Source organism: Denticeps clupeoides, chromosome 1, assembly GCF_900700375.1.
Source record: "Denticeps clupeoides chromosome 1, fDenClu1.1, whole genome shotgun sequence".
NCBI classification, from domain to species: Eukaryota; Metazoa; Chordata; class Actinopteri; order Clupeiformes; family Denticipitidae; genus Denticeps; species Denticeps clupeoides.
This window is the reverse complement of record NC_041707.1, coordinates 38,545,249-38,564,563: the sequence shown is the minus strand read 5'-3', so window position 1 is coordinate 38,564,563 and position 19,315 is coordinate 38,545,249. Positions and strand designations below refer to the sequence as shown.

The 19,315-nt window shown below is 47.3% G+C and overlaps 2 protein-coding genes across 3 annotated transcripts; both read right to left on the bottom strand.

The window, feature by feature from the left end:
- Positions 1–371: 371 nt before the first annotated feature.
- cth1 (cysteine three histidine 1) lies at positions 372–1,888 on the bottom strand. Its single transcript, XM_028995742.1, has 2 exons — positions 1,758–1,888; positions 372–1,508 (listed from the first exon to the last, which is right to left on the bottom strand). The coding sequence occupies exons 1-2, from the start codon at positions 1,764–1,766 to the stop codon at positions 507–509; spliced, it is 1,011 nt and encodes a 336-aa protein (XP_028851575.1). The 5' UTR covers positions 1,767–1,888; the 3' UTR covers positions 372–506.
- An 858-nt stretch (positions 1,889–2,746) lies between these two features.
- On the bottom strand, positions 2,747–18,788 carry mta2 (metastasis associated 1 family, member 2). 2 transcript variants are annotated; one of them, XM_028995119.1, is made up of 18 exons: positions 18,375–18,788; positions 13,544–13,611; positions 12,001–12,094; positions 9,326–9,443; positions 9,070–9,133; positions 8,865–8,982; positions 8,671–8,773; positions 8,225–8,324; positions 7,831–8,019; positions 7,465–7,539; positions 7,141–7,199; positions 6,934–7,034; positions 6,222–6,361; positions 5,875–6,103; positions 5,122–5,211; positions 4,919–5,037; positions 4,677–4,819; positions 2,747–4,236 (listed from the first exon to the last, which is right to left on the bottom strand). In XM_028995119.1, the coding sequence occupies exons 1-18, from the start codon at positions 18,400–18,402 to the stop codon at positions 4,077–4,079; spliced, it is 1,998 nt and encodes a 665-aa protein (XP_028850952.1). In that variant the 5' UTR covers positions 18,403–18,788; the 3' UTR covers positions 2,747–4,076. The 2 variants fall into 2 exon arrangements, with proteins under 2 accessions (XP_028850952.1, XP_028850943.1); XM_028995110.1 differs by lacking the exon at positions 18,375–18,788 and adding an exon at positions 15,817–16,580.
- Between the last annotated feature and the right edge of the window lie 527 nt (positions 18,789–19,315).

The window sequence follows — 19,315 nt, the reverse complement described above, 5'->3', positions numbered from 1 at the left end:
GTGCTCATTTCGTTCCCAAAGCGCACAGGTGCTCTGGTGTGACCATGATCTCGCTGGCATCAATTATTGATAAATGAGGTACCTATTAAGTTTCTGTTTAAAGGACTTCTAAGACTTCTTTGCTAAAGAAAAGGGGAAGGAATGGATTTTTTTTTTTTTTTTTTTAAATAAAAGTCCAAACAAAACAGGTAAGTCACGTTTGCACCAATTTTATTATGCGCAGAAGTGGTTGACGCTTCAGAAATAAGTTATTCCACTTTAAATTATTCATAAATACAAAACATTAAAAACAGGTGGGTTAAAGGGTTTCGCTGTAAATTTAAATAAGTCTCAAATGCATAGACCTGGCTAGGTTTAAACAAAACCCCCTACTAAAAACAAAACCACATACCGCTCAAATTGCCATTTGAGAAAAGCACAAAAACCCAGTACCATTAAAATGTAACTATGTACAAAAGTTGATCCAAAAAATTAAAAAAAAATTAAATAGAAAATGATTTAAGAAGTTAAAAAGGGACTTGTGGTTCGGACAGCGGCGGCTTGTCCAGGGCATCCAGGGAGCAGGCCGGCCCCGACTGGCTCTCCAGCTGCTGCAGTCTCAGCGCCAGGGGCAGCAGCAGGTCATTCAAGTGCTGGCTGGAGAAGGTGAAGGCGTTGTGGGCCATGGGCTCAGCGGAGGGCGGGGTGACGGGCAGGCTGTCGTCCGGGTAGACGGGCGAGGGCAGCGCCGACGGCGGCGAGGACGAGGTGGACGTGGGGGACAGGGAGCGCATGTCCGAGGCGGGGGACACCGCCCTCCTGGGCGGCTGGGACAGGGCGGACCAGGCTGCGGACGGGCCGCCCTCCAGGCCCTTGATCGTGCTGGGCAGGCCGTGCTGGAAGCGGCAGCGGGTGCCGTAGAGGCAGAAGCCGAAGTTGCTGAAGGTGCGGCAGAGGGCGCCGCGGGGCTTCCACTCCTGGGCGCGGTGCGGCGCAGCAGGCCAGGCCTTCTCGTCCTTGTCCTCGATCGAGGACTCAGAGCTGACGCTCCCGCCCTCCACGTGCAGGAAGTGGCAGTGGGTCCCAAAGGGACAGACGCCAAAGGAGCGGAACGTGCGGCAAGGGACGTTCTTCCGGCGCTGCCGAACGGGCCGCTGCTCCTTCAGGCTGTGCACGAAGAGGCAGCGCGTCCCGTAGACGCAGTACCCGGCCGTGTGGAAGGTGCGGCACAGCTCCGTCTTGTACTTGGGGTGGCGGGAGGGCACGTGGAGGTCGTGCAGGCCGTGGGCGAACTGGCAGCGCTCGGCGTACTTGCAGGCGCCCGTCTCGGCGTAGCGGCTGCACAGCTCCGTCTTGTAGCGGGTGGAGCACAGCAGGGGCGTCTGCTGCGGAGAGGGGGACTGGACCAGGGGCAGCAGCGCCGCCGCCAGGGACTGGGGTCCGTCCTCTGCGGGGTCACCGGGGAAGAAGAGGTCACCGACGCCCCCGTCAGGCGAGGAAGGAAACAGCAGCAGGTCGTCACTGCTGGCCTGGAGGAAAATTCATACAAAAATAAAAATAATAAAAAAAAAATGCTCCCAGTTTAATGTCAAAACAAAATCGAAATTGTTAAAACCGTAATAAAACCAAGAGTAAACCCCCACCGCCAGGTCGCAAAGCTAATAATCGAATAGTACATAGTTTTCATCGGTTATAGAAAAACAAAATTAAAATAAAAGACCGGAACGACTGTTAGAACGTTTGTTTTACGCTGATAGAACATTGGGACGCTACTTTACCTCGAACATGGCTCGTACTGAGAAAGGAGCGTCGCTTTCTGAAACAACAAGCGAGTCGAACCGGGGATGCCGAGCGCCCGTCCGAGCTCCGCAACCGCTAAAAGCGCGTTATTAAACAGACAAAAAAAAAAAACACGACACACAAAACAGGAAGAAAAGGAAAATAAAAGCCGAGACGCAACTACGGCGTCCTGCGCGCTGTTTTCAACTCTCCTTCATTACCGCCTGCCATTTAAAACGCGCCTCAGCTGCGCGGCGTGACGTCACGCGGCCAGGGGCGTTCAAACCCGCCAATCGCGCTCCGGCTGGGCGGGGCTTGCCGCCGCGTCCGACCAATTGGCGGGCCGGAGGTTCGCGCTCAGCCGCGGCTGATCGAATTTGCCAATAAACATGGCGCCATTAGCGCAGGTAAATGGTGGCGTTCGCACCTGGAGCGGCGTCAAAAGTTTCCCGTCCATAAAACGAGCCGTTTCTGCACACATATAATTTTCACTCCCCAATAAAAACAGGAGCTTAAATAAATCAGGTCTAATTAAATTAAGCGGGCGAGATGGGCTGTGGGCCTGCAGGCGTGTTTGCCGACGTTGCTGCAAAAGTTCACGCCTGCAAGGCTGTAAACGCAAACAGAGCAACGTGGTTGTGGATTGGCCTGAAAAAACAACCCCAACGCGTAGCACTAGCTACATAATCCTAAATGTCCTACATTTTCTACATATTCGCCTCTCATAGGACAGGCTATAAACTATTATTATAAATGTTTTATAACAATAAACATACAAGTGATGTACTTTGCATGCGTAGCAAATAAAAATCAAAAAGACATGGAAGGAGCACATTCATACGACCACAAAGAAAAAAAATTCTTTATTTCTTTTCTTATATCAAGATACATTAAAGGATACAGACATCGGAATAAGAAAAAAAAAAAAAAAAAAAAAGGTTTAAATTGAAGCAGATTTCTCTCCAGCGTAAAAAAATTCTACCCCCCCCTTAAAAAAAATCTTCCTTAAATCCCCCACCCTTGTGTACCTCATTCGCTTTACAAAACTCAAGTTTTTATTTTCAGTGTGTAAGTGACAGTCAGAGATTAACATCGCAGACACATAATTAAAAGGAGAGGCCGTCGACTGATTTAAATCCCTTACAATTATTATTATTAATAAAAACCCAACCAATCCCTACTTCACAGTACGTACTATTACTAGGTTCACCTGCATAGTAGTCGTCGTTTGGACAGCATGTGGTAGTTACTGATAGTCTGTTCGGGGTGCTCTGATACTCCAGGATCTATGGCTTTTGCTTTGTGTTACCGGACACGGCGTTAACACGGAGACACGACCATTGCAACCTACACCTAACTCCCGAACCCGGGCGCGGCCCAGTTCCTGCGGAGTGCTGTGCCGAACGGCTGGAGCACACACAGATGGTTGAGTGGCAGAAAAAAGGAAGAGGATCACGGGTCAATTAGAAAAGGCCCTCGGTATGAAAACCGTCGACGCCTCGTCCCCACTGATCTCAGCCGGGGCCTGGTGCGCCCTCCCAATCAACGTCCCTCGCACCTTGAACCCAGACGCACGACGGACATGTTTCTGAAACACACCAGCCCTCACGTTCCGGCCCTGTTATTTAATAACGGATGGCGTTTTATTAGTCAAGGGAGCCTGGCAGAGTTGGAACAAAATGCATTTTTAGTCCAAACAAATAATCCAAACCAGAAAAACGGAAAAAAATACAGGGGGGGAGTGGTGGTCGTGCGTAGTTTCCTTTTCTTTTCTGGAAAAAAACCCCCCAAAAAAAACACATGTTGAAAAACTCCACTCATCCCCGCCCAGTCCGAATCCCCGCGAATGCTAAATCCCTCCGACACCTTCATATGCTTCCTGAACACAACGCTTGGGAGAGAGAAAAAAAAAAAAAAAAAAAAAACACAAGGTGAAATATTTACACGTAGGAGACAGACCCGGTGGACGTACAAAGTGTGCTTTTATCACCGCCGCTGTTTGGACAAGGGCTTTGTTCAATTTAAATTACATGTTTAAAAGTGGCCGTCGTCGTTAAAAAAGGGGGAAGTCTGGAGGGGGACAATGCTGGAATAAGACACTACAAAGTCCAAAGCCTCATGTGGAAATGCAACTGTATGTGTGTGTGTGTGTGTTTATATGTGCATGTCAGTGTATGTGTGCACTATGGTGGCACATAAGTGGCTCGACTGGGGTGTGTCTAATAAAACACAGTAGGTTTCAAGATGTAAACAGGAAACATAACGGAGGGGGAACGAAAAAAAAAAAAAAAAGAAAATTGACAAAACACTATGGGCTTTTAGTCCTCCAGGACGATGGGCTCGCTGGTGCTGGAGGGCAGCAGGGGCAAGGGTAGAGGCAGCGGCCGTGCAGGCAGGGGCAGCTTCACTCGCACCGGGAGGTGGGGCTTCCGGGCGGCGCGCCTCATCTCCGACTGGGTCAGGTGCTTCCTCAGGGCCCTAGCCAGATAGAGAGCGAGAGAAAGAAGTGGGTGATTAGTACCTAGACGGAACCATATTCTGATTCAGATAACGTGAAAGAAACAGATAAAAACTGTTCTTGACTGTATTTTCCCTTTTTTTTTAAAATGGTTTTAAACAGTAGGCTTGGGTGGGAATTATCTTTGACGTGAATTATTCAAATTCAAAAAGGGCAGCTGAAGAATGACGCAATAAATAAAGAAATAAAAGTCAGGTGGACGTAAAGGGGATTGGTCGAGAACAGAATGAGTGACAAGTTCCAGTGCATTATAATTCTTGACATTTAACAAATAAATTCAAACAGGTAAGCTGTAGGGTTTGGAAAAAAAAATTATAAGGCAATACATCTGATTTTAACATTTAAAAGCACCTCATCTCGTGTTTCAGAATGAAACTAAAAATTCAACTTTTATAGGTACCTGGTGTCCTTTGTGGCCACAAACACCACAGGGTTAGGGGCGTCGCCTTGGTTGACTTTCTGCCGCTTGATGACCGACTGGGACGTGGTCCTTATGCCAGGAGCAAACGGCCGACCATTGGCAGAGAAGGGCGGCCCACTCACCTGTGACCGACAGGAAGGGAAAAAAAAGCTCTGGATCCTCCAGCCATCTACACCTCAGACAATGTTAGACGGCCTGCCTTTAATGGGTGGAACACTTACACTGTCAAAGGGCCTCTTGCCCAGCAGGGCGGAGGCGCTGCGAGGCTGGTTGCCCTGGTTACGGTTGATGGGCGTGGGAGCGCCCCTCGGCGCCTTGAGCTTAAGCGGCGCCTGGACAGCTGAAGAGAGGGAAGAGGACTGTGAGGTCTTCACATAAACATGTTGCCATGTTATTTGCACTCGTTGTGAATCGGCAGCTTTACCAAGGTCCTTCACTATGGTAACCAGGGATGGCCGCGGAACCGGCCGGTTCTTTAGAAGGGTCTTGGAGGCTTTCGGCAGTCTGATCATACCTGCGACAGACACATGGATTAAAGCAAAATCAATAAATGAATTTTTTTTTTTTTTATCTCGTTAACCCCATTACTGCGCACCACCCTCACGATCCCACCACATCAATGTTTTTAACGGAAACTGGCATTTTTCCAGAAAATAAAACGAACACGCTGGTTCTTCAGAGTCTTGCGTGATGGAACTAAAAAAAAACACCCTTTGTGCTCATTTTTCTTCCAATCACCGAACAACTGCAATACTTCACACGTTTGGAAGCCATGGCGGTCGGTGGAGATAACGTTTTAGGGGGTGGGAAATTCTCTGGACAAAAAAAAAAAAAGAGCATGAGAAATGGGAGGTAACCTTTCCCCTTATGACGTCATAAGGGGGAGAAATCCCACAGAATGGCCGAAGCACTGCATAGACAGGTCAGGGCAACTCGTATTAATGTTAAATAATCTCACAATGTGACTACTTTCATGTCAGGGGACCTAATACATGCAGAAAAGAGAGAAACAAAACGAACACAGTGTATCTGATGGACAGGACTACACTGGCTCTTATTTTCCTCGTCTGCAAACTGCAGCTTTGTTCTGCCGTATAGCAAGACCAGTGTTAAAAAAAAAAAAAAACAACGAAATAAAATACAATACAAGAAATAAAAAAAAAAAAAAAACCCTCACACTCTGCCTTGACTGCATTGGCGTTGATTGAGGCGTAGGGCCGACGTGCCGCCCGGCGCGGCTGCAGGATGTCTTGACACACGCGCCGGGCGATGCGGGTCAGCTTGGTGGTCTGCAGAATGAACGTCTGTCGGTTCTTGGCCAGCAGTTTGGCGCGGCCCGCGCTGTTGGTGAACGGCGACATGCCCTGCACCTCCTGCCGGGTCATGTGGGCGCGTGGAGCGGCGTCCTACAACGGAGAGGAGGAGGAGTCGTGAAATCCCCTCTTTCAAACCCCTGAACGGGGTCAGGGCTGACAGAATTTTACACACCGCACGGAGGCCAGTATTACAAAGTAATTCTCATACCGAGCCAGATCTAGCAGCGCCCTCTAGCTGCGTGGGGGTCTTCAGGCCACCGTACTTTTTCCAGTAGATCCAGCAGGATGCGCACAGGCGGCACTGCAGGTTGGCGGGTCCCCAGGCGTACCACTGAGGGGACTGGGCAGCTGGACAGCAGAGTGAGAGAGTGTGTTTCATACATTACCTACAGTACCAGCCGAAAGGTTGGACGCACCTACTCTTTTTTTTGTTTGTTTTTAACAGCGTAGAACAAAACTGAAGAAACCCAATTCTGAATAAAACGTGAGCTTATGTAATAAACAAACAGCAAACAAGGTAAAAAGATTTTTGTCTCTCCGAATCAGGGAGCTTTTGATGCGATGGCAGCATTTCACACTCTTGTCTTGTCTAACCACCTTAAGTTAAACAACAGTGCTGAAGGTTTAAGCTGAACACTTTCTTGTCGTTCACTTGCTTTTGACGATGACAATATAGTGAACAAAGCAGACATGAAGGTAAAAAAAAGAGGAGACTCTGAAAAAAACAGATTAATCAAACTTAACTTTCTCATGATAAAACAAATACTAAATATGTTTAGTATTTATTGGATTCTTCAAAATTGCTCCACAACCGCCAAACAGTATATACATCCAGAAACACAATTCTTCTACAACTCACACACACACACACACACACACACACACACACACATAAATATATTTAATAAAAAGATACTGACTGTGGCAGCTTTCGCAGCTGAGCCCCTTCTGGAAGCCCGAAGCACCATTCATGCCAGGCTTGTTACTAGGAGCCATGATCTGGTTGGGGTTGGGTTTGGTACTAAGATCGAGAAAGACATTTCATAACATTGTAATTGAAGGGTGATAACCATTCAACAAGGGGAAGAGTGGGACAGAAGCGTGGGTTTGCGAGGGTGTAAACTCACTAGGTGGGGATGTAAACCTGCTTGAGTTTACTGTCAGCTTCGGCTGCCTTCAGTCGTTTCTGCAAAACAAGAAAAATATATCCATTAATTACAGATTTTTTTTGTACATTAATGTCAATTACCGGACGTCCTTATCCAGAGCACCTTACAATCCGTAGTTACAGGGACAGTACCCCCCTGGAGACACCCGGGTTAGGTGTCTTGCTCAGGGACACTATGGTAGTAAGTTCGGTTTGAACCTGGGACTTTGTGGTCTTCTGGTTCACCCACTAGGCCACTACCACCCAAAAACTCTCCCATGTGGAAGCGACTGGAGGAGTTTACCTGCTGGATGTAGCGGTCCGTGGTTTTCCACATGTAGTAGAACTGCACCACACTGGCCAGAGACTTCCAGGGTAACTGAAACAAGGCAAAAAAAAAAATGATGTCTTCTTTTCTAAATGTCATTGTGATTACATCAATTTTATGGCATATTCTCAATCCTATTGCATAATTTTCTCTAAAATCCTCAACTGTTCACCTGCTGGTGGCAGTATTTAACCAAATTTGGAGAAAACAGGTCATTTTGATCACCAAAACCACCCAAAAGATTGTAAAAGCTGTATTAAGCATGGTAGCTATGCTTCACATGGTCTGAGAACCACTGCACGGGCATGATTGAGGTGTGGCATTGGTCAGAATGTAACTCACAAAGTCCTGGCGAATGTCGTTGAAGTCCTTGCCGTATTTCTCCAGCGCCTCCTCAAACAGCATGGCCTCCGATGCGCTCCACTCCTCCATCTCATCCCGACAGAGGACCGGGCCGCCCTGTGGCACCAGCGTGGACATGGCACGCGCCAGGTCATAGCCATTCTTCTGCAGCGTGTCCATGGCATGGAACTGAGGGGGGGGACAGGGATAAGTGGGTCAGAACCAGTTGGGAGAGAGAGAGAGAGAGAGAGACAGAGAGAGATATATATAAAAAAAACGCACTCTGGGACCTTTGAGATATTTTTTACCTGATATAAATTGAGACGTTTGCATTCAAGAGGAACCTAAATCATTTTAATTTCTTATATTAAATCCCGTGTGTTTGTGTGCTCACCAGTGTGATGTCTCTGGAAGCTGCTGCTGCACTCATATGTAGGCTGGGCTGGCGAATCGAGCTGCTACAGTCTAGAGCACGGGCGAACGTCCCCACAGCTCTGTAAAAAAACACAAGTATTTGTATGAATTTCTGAATATATATTAAAACAGGTCAGCCAAAAAAAAAAAAATAAAATAAAAAAAAAAACCCCAACAAAACAATCTGATTTAAAAGCTGATGGCAAGCGCCTCCCCCCAAAATGAAATGACTGGCAGATTAAATAGAGGAACATTTCGTTTCAGTGTAGGTCTGCGTGCAGAAATGAGTTCCATGTGTCGCCACTAGAGGGCGCCTGAGACCATCTGCAACAGCAGGGTTTGGATTTCGAGCCGATTTGATCATTTCAGCCCTTCTAGACCCGTAGAGGGCTGGCGCGAGCAGGGGGAGGGAGACACGGAGCTCACCGCGCCACAACCAGGAACTGGTCTATCTGCGAGTCCTTCAGCTGATTGTTGGGGTCCCACACTTTCGTTTCCAGCTTCTCCTGCACGCGACTGTCCGCCTCCCCTACAACACACACACACACACACACATGAGCAAGACAAGGAGTTGCATGGAGAAGTACAGCTAAACAGAGGTCATAGGTCCCTGAACCTACCTTCTGGCAGTTTGTCGGGGATCTCAGCCTGGTATTTGGAGCCCACGCGGATCTCGCCCTGATCCGCAAGCAGCGTCTTCTGCACCGGGTCGAAGACCAGCGAGTAGAAGAAGCAGTCCTGCAGGGGTCGAGACTGGTTATTAACAAATCGGATATTCAGACCCAGTACACGCTGGCAGTGGAAAGGGAAATCTGGCTCTCCCACCTCTCTCTCCAGGTAGCCCACCAAAACATCCGTCTCGTTCAGGAGGGTGACGTTACACTTTCCCCTGAACATAAAACACACATACAAGAAACCCACAAACCAATCATCAAATATTTCCCACCGTGGCCTGGGTAGAAAATGATCACATGTAAAGTTCCGAAACGATGAATCTGAAATGCCGCGATCTATGCACGAGTGCGGGTGCATCGCTCTGTGTGTGTGTGTGTGTGTGTGTGTGCGCGTGCGTGCGTGTTACCGTATGTGCGTCGCTGGCAACGACTCGAACTGTCGGGACAGGAAGAGCTCTCTGTGCTTCAGCTGGTGTTTCTGCTGTTCTGACATGTTGGGCTGCTTCGACTCCTCTTCAAAGTCTCCTGCACATTTACACACATTTACACACATTAACACACATTTAGTATCCGGTACGATACTAAAAATCGGACTGTTCCCGGGGTTTGGGGTAATAAGACAATAAAATGGGAGAATTAGGCAATAAATTTTGTTAAGAAACATGAATAACAATAGTGTATTTAATAATACAAAATGAGTGTTAAATTTCCACGCTTGAATTATTGTACATGTTATATAAGACATCATATATAACATTTCAATAAAAATGTGTGAGCAACACACACACGGCAGGACTATCTCTCTGGACTCCGCCCCTGCACACAGCCACAGGAAACCCTGTCAGCGCGGGGACGGGACCTCAGGCCACACCCCTTTCTATTAACCCCTCCACACCCTCCCCCCTTCCTCCGCCTCCCTGTGGCCAACAAGTCCCTGCCCAACTTACTGGGAAACCCTGTACGCTAAACCTGAGGTGCCCAACCCCCAATGAGTAACAACCAGCCGACACACGCACACACGCACACACACACACACACACACACACACACACACTCACTTTTAAAGACAGGGAGGGACACAGACAGACAAGACGGGCAGACAAACAAAAGCTGTAGAAGATCGAGTACAGCGGGACAAGCTGCGAGCAAGCGCACACACCACCTGACAAAGACATAGGCAAGTCAAGGTTAACCCCATGTGTGCCACGTGAAGGGTCTTTTGTCTGCTGTGCCAGCAGAAGGAACAGGGGTATGGAGGAAGACCACGACGACGATGATGATGATGAGTAGCCCCTCCTGAACGCAGCAGCTAAGCTGAATGGAGGCCGACGACATTACTCACAGAATAATCTTTAAAGACAATCTGCGACCGCAACTCATGCTGCTGCTAATTATGATAATAAAATGTATAAGATGCACGTTTCTAAAAGACAAAAGAAACGTTTGGAGCGCGGCGCAATTAATGGGAAAGTTTTACTTTCAGAGGGTCAGGCAGCAATTTAGCTTCTAAACTCGCTACGTTATCAATGTTTCATCACACTGAAGTCATTATGTAAAATTATACACAAAGATACGATTCATTATAAAATCTTTCCATAGTTGGTGAAATGAATCTTTGAGGTAAAAAAGTGCTCTACTGCCAAAACAGCAGATCATGCCGATAAGTCCATGTTTGCTTACTATTACCATACCGGTACTTTGACAAAAATTCATCTCTCTTGTTCAGAAACGTAAAACTCCACTGGCGGTAAGTGCCGGAGGAGGCGGCGGCGCAGCGTTATAAGCAGAAGGCCTCCACGGGTTATTTTAAAAGGCAGGGCTGCACCATCAATGGTTTAAAACATCAAATACCCGGGTCACGCTACAACTACATCACGATATATTGTCATTGTGATTCACACAGCACACGGTGCACACAGTAGAATGTGTCCTCTGCGTTTAACCCATCACCTTTGGCGAGCAGTGGGCGGCCATGACAGGCGCCCGGGGAGCAGTGTTGTGGGGACGGTGCTTTGCTTGGTGGCACCTTGGCCGGTTGGGTTTCGAACCGGCAACCTTCTTATTACGGGGCCGCTTCCTTAACCGCTAGGCCACCAGCTGCCCCTGTGATACTCTAAATATCGCGGTATTCTGCACTTCGCTGAAAATGTAGTAACAGAGCTGACATACAAGGTGCTGTGGTGGTAGTAGCCTAGTGGGTAACACACTCGCCTAAGAACCAGAAGACCCAGGTTCAAATCCCACTTACTACCATTGTGTCCCTGAGCAAGACACTTAACCCTGAGTTGCTCCAGGGGGGGGCTGTCCCTGTAACTACTGATTGTAAGTCGCTCTGGATAAGGGCGACTGATAGATGCTGTAAATGTAAATGTGATCGATGCAGCGATTTCACTCTGTCTGAAAGAGCCAGGCAGTAATTCAGATTACCCAGCTGTAGGGCGCCACCTACAGGGGTGGAGGCTGTAGTCGCACGCGGATTCTAATCCCTCCTGACGTCACAAAAGAAAATGCTCGACAGCACCACCCAGCGGACTAAATTTGTATGCGTCGATATCGATGTCCCTACAATATCACCACGTAAAATACCGCAATATATTGCTTGCTACATCAATATTTTCTCACACCCCTATTGTGTGTGTGTGTGTATATACAGAACAACACTGATATTAAACATTTGATCTGGAGGACAACCAGAACATAAGAAGATGGTGGCAGGCAGCCATATCAAATGTCTGTGTTCACACACACACACAAATATCCCACTGCATCTTCCGGCCACAAAGTGAAACCGCTGTCTGCCCCACCCCACACATTTACTCCACCTTTGACTGCTGCTTCCCCATTTGAAAGCGTGAATTGGCCTCAAGCTGCTTTTCTGTGAAGTTTGTGCTCTGAAAGCTCAGATGTGACCGCCTCCATAACTGCAGTACGACACGGACAAACCCCGACTGGAACCCAATGACCTGGCCAGGCTAAACGTAGCCCTTCCAAGAACAAAATGGCGCCACGACTTGGGCGGAGCTTGCAATTCATTATATTGTGATGTATCGCGATGCAGGAAGCACCGGACGAGGTCACTCACGGGCGTTGCTGTCGGCCAGGACGTTCAGGTTGGCCGAGATGTCTCTCCTCCGGAACAGGCACACCACCTTGGCTTCTACGTTCCCATTGGCCGTCTGGGGAAGGGGGCACAGAAAAAAAAATAAATAAAAAGGTCACTAGGACAACAGACCAAAAAAAAACCTACATTGTTTCCGATTACGTGTGATTTCGATGTAGCGGGAATGGCCATAATCCAGGAAACACAGACCATTCCAAACAGGGAGCTAAACCACACGGTGGGTCAAGGTGTAACCAGGGAGACTTTGGCTTTTCCTTTTGAGTTATGGATTAAGAGATTAGAAGAGGGGAAAAACACGCAAATGACAAAAACAAGACCAAGTGCGTGGCCTCGGTTATTCCGGGGTGCCATGGTGCTCCACGCAACGCAAGAGCGTTACATAAACAAATTTAATCCCCACACGGAGAGACGGGCCTGTGTAACACAGCGTTACATAAGGGTCTTAAAGCGGCGAGTAAAATATGCAAATTGCAGCCAGCGTCTGCAGGTGCTCGTTCGCCGGTTCCCTCCTCCGAGCATCTGGACAAATTACCAACAAATTTACATCCTCACCCTCTGCCCGAGTTCCCCAAACCATGGCGCATCCGGCAGCCAAATTATCAACCACACCTCATTTTTATAACACATGTATTAAAGGTGCAGTTTGTAGGACTGACTTATACCTAAAGAAACCGTATTCACTGTATTTCCACCAATATGGTTTAAAAGTAGGAAAAGCTCAGCTCTCCTCTTCAAAAAAAAAAAAAATCTTTACTTCCTTAAAACATAGCTGCCTCAAGTTCTTATCCATTAAACATATATAACAAATCTGAACCAAAAACAGCACATAACTGGCAGGTCCAACTGGGAACGGGCCTACGCGGTAGGGCTGGGCGAGATGGACTAAAAATTATATTGCAATATTTTTAGCAATTTTGTGAAATTTCCTGTAAATCGCTGTATAAAATGCTAAATGGTTAGTTGTCGCGTGACACACCGCAGCACAGCACACGGTGACACAGTGAAATTTGTCCTCTGCATTTATCCCATCACCCTTGGTGAGCAGTGGGCAGCCATGACAGGCGCCCGAGGAGCAGTGTGTGGGGACGGTGCTTTGCTCAGTGGCACCTGAGTGGATCGGGATTCGAACCGGCAACCTTCTGATTACGGGGCCGCTTCCTTAACCGCAAGGCCACCACTGTCCCATAGTGGGCAGCCATGACAGGCGCCTGGGGAGCAGTGTGTGGGGACAGTGCTTTGCTCAGTGGCACCTTGGTGGCTCAGGATTCGAAGTGGAAACCTTCAGCTTCCTTACCCGCTTGGCCACCACAGCCCCGATACAATTTGGCCCTTTATTGCATTACACACCATTATAATTATGGTGCGGAGTCACAGTCAAAAGAGTTGCTAGGATCTTTTTTCCCCACTTGTCAACAATTACACTAAATTATGTAGAAAAAGCAACAAAATGTACAAAAAAAAAAAAAAAAAATTATTTTTCTGTGCGTGTGGCTGATGCACCCACCTTGTTGAGCTCCTCTATCCTGCGGATCAGGTACGGGTTGCTGGAAGAGTTCTCGAAATACACGTAGTCTGGGTGGAGAGACAAACGCAGGAAAGTCGGGTCAGGACATGATGCTTTAAAAGGTGAAGAATCAAATTTATGCAACAACTGATTACGAACCAGGCCGACATTTCTCATACTCATCCCTACACTACACCTGCAGTACAGTAGAAGCTCGTGGAACGCGTGAGCAGTCTCACGTTCTCCATACTAAAGCTGGGCCTGACGCGTTGCGTTATAATGTCAAAAGCAACATAATAGCGCACGTCACATGTGCCATCAGACCAAAGCGCATGTGTCGCTGGCAGTAACGCATCCAGTCGTTTGTGGTTAGGGGGTGCAGAGGGGGAAAACCAGGACTCTAGTAATCAATCATTTATTTTCCACAAAACATTAAAAAAAAAAAAAAAAATACATCAGTCCAGCAAATATATTTAATTACGCATGTACATATCAGGGCAAAAACAAGAAGTCATATAAAAGTAAAAAGACAATATAACAATATTTTTGGCACTTCAGTAGTCTCGCAGATACAGTACACGATCGATAGCACCATAAAAGGAGGTTCCGAGACGGCCCTAATTCAAGGTCTGGAAACGCACCTCAGCGACCCTACTAACCACCACAATTCAGACGAGCCCAGTAAGGCGTCCACTAGGGATCAATTTGTGCGACGTACATAGCGCAGAACCACAGAGCCATGAAATCGGTAAAAAACGGTCAGGTGATTCGACTTCAGAAGCCTTCGATAAAAGCCCGGACGCGCATTGTAAAAAAGCTCAAGTTTGTTTGTATGATCATTCCAAAATCAGGGACAGATTACTCCTAATTACACTACGGTGGCCAAACGTAAGTATTTATGTTATTAACATATGACTTCAGTTGTTAATAACATTGCTTTCTTGCGCAACGAACTGTGCCGAGCCCTTGACTAAAAAGCCAGGTTAAAAAAAGTCAATGTCACCTGGTTTGGAAATGAAAGAATCATGAGAAAAAATAAAATAAATAAACCTCAAATAAAAAGTCCATGAATCTAAACCCAAGGGAACAAATGACGAACCCTGAGACCCTTTGAGATGCGGCAACAGCGAGAGGAAGACCGTCTGGGGGCCATGACGTGGAAGTGGTTTTGATACCTACATACCCTTCATGGAAACCGCGTTCCCTCTTAAAACACAGAATTTATTTGAAAGATTTTGTGATTTAATTAGCAATTTTTGCAAAGTCTGTTCAGTATTCAACTGTGCTGAAACGGGTTGAGAGTGAGTGTCCTTGCTTGTGTTTAAGTGGGCGTGGCTTTAACTTGTGACCCATCTGATTGGTGAGTAGTGTGGGTAAACCGTTTCTGAATTCACTGCCCCTGCGTACGGCAGAGCGGCGGCGTGGACCCACGCTCTGCCCGTTCGGTGCCATCACCACCACGGTCCCGACGTCTCTCGCTCGCTGGCCGTCTCCAGCTGACCCAGCAAGTCTGCTAGATATATACACCATAGATATACACACACACCAGATGTCCCATTCTGCCTCTCAGCATGAGTCAATCCCGCTGTAATATTTGGACGGGGGTTCCAAGTTCGTTCAAATCACGCTTCTCGGACTGTATGAGCGAAAATGCCGGCCTTTCCCCCCGTACGACTGTAATAACAAGCGAACGAAGAATATATGCGTAACATTTCATAACTAAGATTTTATTTAATTGTCGATAGTTCTTAACAAATCTTTACAAAATGCCTGTTTATGGACCTGCCCTGTCTATAGTTCTTTTTTCCCCCAAATAAGCACGTAAATGGATGTTCATCTTTCTTAATACGTATGAAAAAAAAATAAATTAAATTAAATACGTAACAAGTATGTTGACTTACAGATGTGCAAAAAATAAAGTGTTTCACCTAAAATAACGAATAATCGCGATTACAATATTGATGGCCATAATCAGCCCTACGTGAAAGTTACTTGTGGAAGTCCCGTGCATCATACCACGGGATTTCAAACTGCTCGCATGGCTTTTGTCATAACTTTATATTGAACTACCCAAGCACTACATACATGTCACACTTATTCATAGTTCTGACCACTAGTTTTGGGAACAAAGTAACTTGTGTTATCGAAACGTTCCATGCATCACACATGTCCATTCGATAAAGCGCTCAGCCCGACGTAACAGAAAAAAAAAAAAAAAAAAAAAAAAACACAATCACAATAAGGGTTTAAAGAACACATGATGTTGCCTTCACCTCCAAAAACCAGTCCAGTGGAGACCCGGTCCAGACTGGACAGAGACGTTCTGATGGCACAACGGGGGACGTCCTCAGCAAACGGATGGAAAGTTGACGTATAAGGAGATAAGCTCGATGAGAACGTTTTAAGAGTTTTCTCCGCGGGCCCAAAACCACCAATGGACACTTCTTGCATAAACGGCTGTGGCGTTGCGTATTTAAATTTTTTGGGCGCCGTTGAACCCGCAGCAGCATAAACAAAAAATGCCACGTCACGCATTTTACACAACGCACATGCTTATTAACACTAGAAGATTGTGTATGTAAATCTCATTAAAAACAAAATTACAGGAAGCAGCTTCCTTTGCAGCAGATTTCAACGTAATCATACGTTATTTAGAGGGTTCTAGCGATGTGTATTGGCAAGGATGTCACGATACGAATCATAATGCATGGGTCACAATACAACGATATACTGCGATACTGTACATAGTGTGATATTCCACAGTTCACTGGAAATACGGAGCTGATACACAAGATGCTGTGATGGGTCTGTCATGTCTGCCACGATTTCACTCTGCCTGAAAACGGCAGGCCGTGCAGCGCCATCTACAGGAGTGGAGGTTACTCTGTCCAGGGTATCTGATGGCAGTATTTAATGAATGAACTCTCCTATTGACGTATACGTAAACGCTGCTTTGAACGCTCCACTGTTATTCTTTTATTGATTCTCACGTGTGTAGAGCTTTACATTTAAAAAGAAGCACCAAAGATAAAAAAAACTCCCTTAGCAAAGTTTGGAAGACACCTTGAGAGGAAGCGAGGCTCAGCAAGTGGAACCCACTGGGTTGTTCACGTCAGGCCACAGATTATTTTGGCAGCGGGAGCCGCATCCATGGATTGGTGGGAAGGCGGCAGTGTACATGCAGCCAGTTGTAAAGCAGGCATCGGCACGTGACTTGCAGGTACACTCCACGCTGATGAGGCTTCATAGTCAGCTCTCTCGTGGTCGGTTAGAACACCTCACACGCCTAATGACGGACGCACGCGCCTGAATAAAAGCCACAGAAAACAAACACACTGCACACTGTTATTGACACCCGATCCATTCATTTCATTCACTGCTTGACTGATCGGTGCGAACGAGAGGAAAACCTGGCTCGTTCTAAGTAACGTGCAGACCGCACGTCTCCAGCCTGATCCCGTGGTCGCCGGAGTTCTCGCGAGAGCTCGGTCGCAGGGGTTAACACCCCCCTGACCGCCGGGCAAGGTGCTGGGCGGCGCAGCTGCGGCCCGGCCGGTCTGGAGCGCCGCCGGAAGACGCCATCTGCCAGGATCGCGGGCTGGCGGGGGCGGACACGAGTGGTTGAATATTGAATCCACGAAAGAAAAAAAAAAAAAAAACTTGCAATCGCGACCATTGATGAATTCAGACGAAGCGTGAATTTTAAGATGTCCACCCCCAGCTCTCCGTTTATGAGACACACCAGGCACGACAGAGTAAAGGTGCCTCCGCATGCACACGATTTTAACACATTTGGGCTTCCTTCTGCTGTCAGATCACCACCCGAGAGGAAAGGGAGAGCAGCTTCAAATACACTTCAGGCTTTGCGATTCGTGGCGTAACGTCTCTACAAGCGGAGGAGAAAATAAAAAAAAAGTTTTACCGTCGTTTATTTCCCCCACGCTTTCGCTAAACCGCAAGGATGAGGAGAAGTTTGGTCCGCTTTAATTGATAAAATCACAAACACTGAACTGTCAATTCTGTACTGTGCAGCCAGACGGTCCAGAAATTACGTGCCAGATAATAAACTTAATTGACGATAATGAAACCACCATCTGCGGGAACGCACAATAAGTCAGGACGACGGCAAAGACGGCACTTATAAAGAAAGTTTTAAACTTGGTACTTCAAACTTGGCTAACTAGCCGTGCTAGCTCGCGGGCGCCCACGTATTTTACGTCAGCGGTGACAACCAAAATATAACTTTAGCAACAGAGGAGGAGGGACTGCTGAAGAGTTCGAAGCTCCCTCTGCGCCTCGCGTTCGACGTCCTGCCAGTCGCCAAACGAAGCCGAGCCGCGCTAATTCAGCCCGCTCCGCAACTAGCCACCGCGCTAGCTCGTCAACGTTAGCGCGGTGTTCCGACCGCCTTTCGCGGGCGTGCAAATCGTCTACCTTCCTCCTCCGCGCATGCGCGGCTTCACTAGTTTTATTCTATTATTTTTTTTACATTGCACATTAAAGCCATCCACGAGCCAGTGAGTGCAGGGTATCAGTAATTTTTGTTATCCGAATTCGGGCGACTTTAACTCGACCAGCAGGACTCAGAAGTGCACCGTACTTGTTTGTTAACCCTCCGGCTAGGCTTGTGTCGGAGTAACTACAGCTACGGCGGAGCGGTAGGGAAATCCCACAAGGTAGCGCATATTGTCGCACCACCGGTCATTGTCGCTGTAGGCGGAAACAAATAGCAGCCGCGAACGACGTAGTTAGCGCGTTAGCAACGCGGAGCTAGCTTGCAGGCTAAACAATGCAGGGAAGCCCGGCAAATGGAACAAGGACGGCCGTTTACCTCCCACTCGGTACATGTTGGCCGCCATTCCGCCGCTGCCGTCGGCGCGCACAGTCCCCGGGATTCCCCCTCACGCGTGGAGAGAAAAAAAAAATGTCGATGTGGACCGATCTACCGCGGCATTTATTCCGCTGCCGAGAAAACAAAAGCCGGGAACCCGGCGCGGCGGCGCGGCTCCGGCGGGCAAAAGTTGAAAGTTTCTGCCGGTCGAACGCTTCCGCGGCGGGTTTATATAAAAAAAAAAAAAAAAAAAAAAAACAGGCGTCTTTTGTTTCGGTCCGAAAGGCGCGAACTCCCCGCTGGATGTCCGTCACGCAGTCACGCCGGCGGCAGCAGCAGCAGCAGCCACGCACACGCCAGCCTGTCTGCCTGCCTCTCTCACTCCACTCTTCCTCCCATCCTCCGCTCCCAGCCTCATCCTCCTCTTCTTCACCTCCCTTCACACACACACACACACTTCGCTCGCCCCCTCCCTCGCCTCAAACGTCACCTTCGGAGGAAGCGCGGCGAGTTCGGCAAACTTCGACCTTTTCACGTCAACCAGCAATTACACTAAAAACAATATAATAATAACACTGTAATAAAACAACAATAACGAGGACTTCGAATGTAATTAAATTCAGTATAGCAATAATAAACATTTTTAGCCTTTATGCTTTTTTTTTTTTTTAGAAACAAACAATTCCCAGTTACTTTAATTCTTATTATTAGTTAACGTTTTGTGTTACTTACCGATGTCATTAATTAGCACACAAGTTCATACTTTGCACAAATAGGAATCGTGGTCAAATCGAAAAGTGGCTGCCGACATATAGAATAAGAAACCGAAATTCTACACCTATTAATAATAATAATAATAAAAGCAATAATAAATACCGTGCTTTTGAATTATGTAATATCGCCCTCTATCGGTTCCACGTTAGCGTTGCGCCCCGTTTTTC

Coding starts and splice junctions, on each gene's coding strand:
- mta2 (XM_028995110.1), bottom strand. CDS start 16,078: ATGCGTGACGTGGCATTTTTTGTTTATGCTGCTGCGGGTTCAACGGCG. Junction 8,983..9,069: donor TGGGCTACCTGGAGAGAGAG/GTGGGAGAGCCA, acceptor CGACCCCTGCAG/GACTGCTTCTTCTACTCGCT. Junction 6,362..6,933: donor CAGCTGCGAAAGCTGCCACA/GTCAGTATCTTT, acceptor TCTGCTGTCCAG/CTGCCCAGTCCCCTCAGTGG.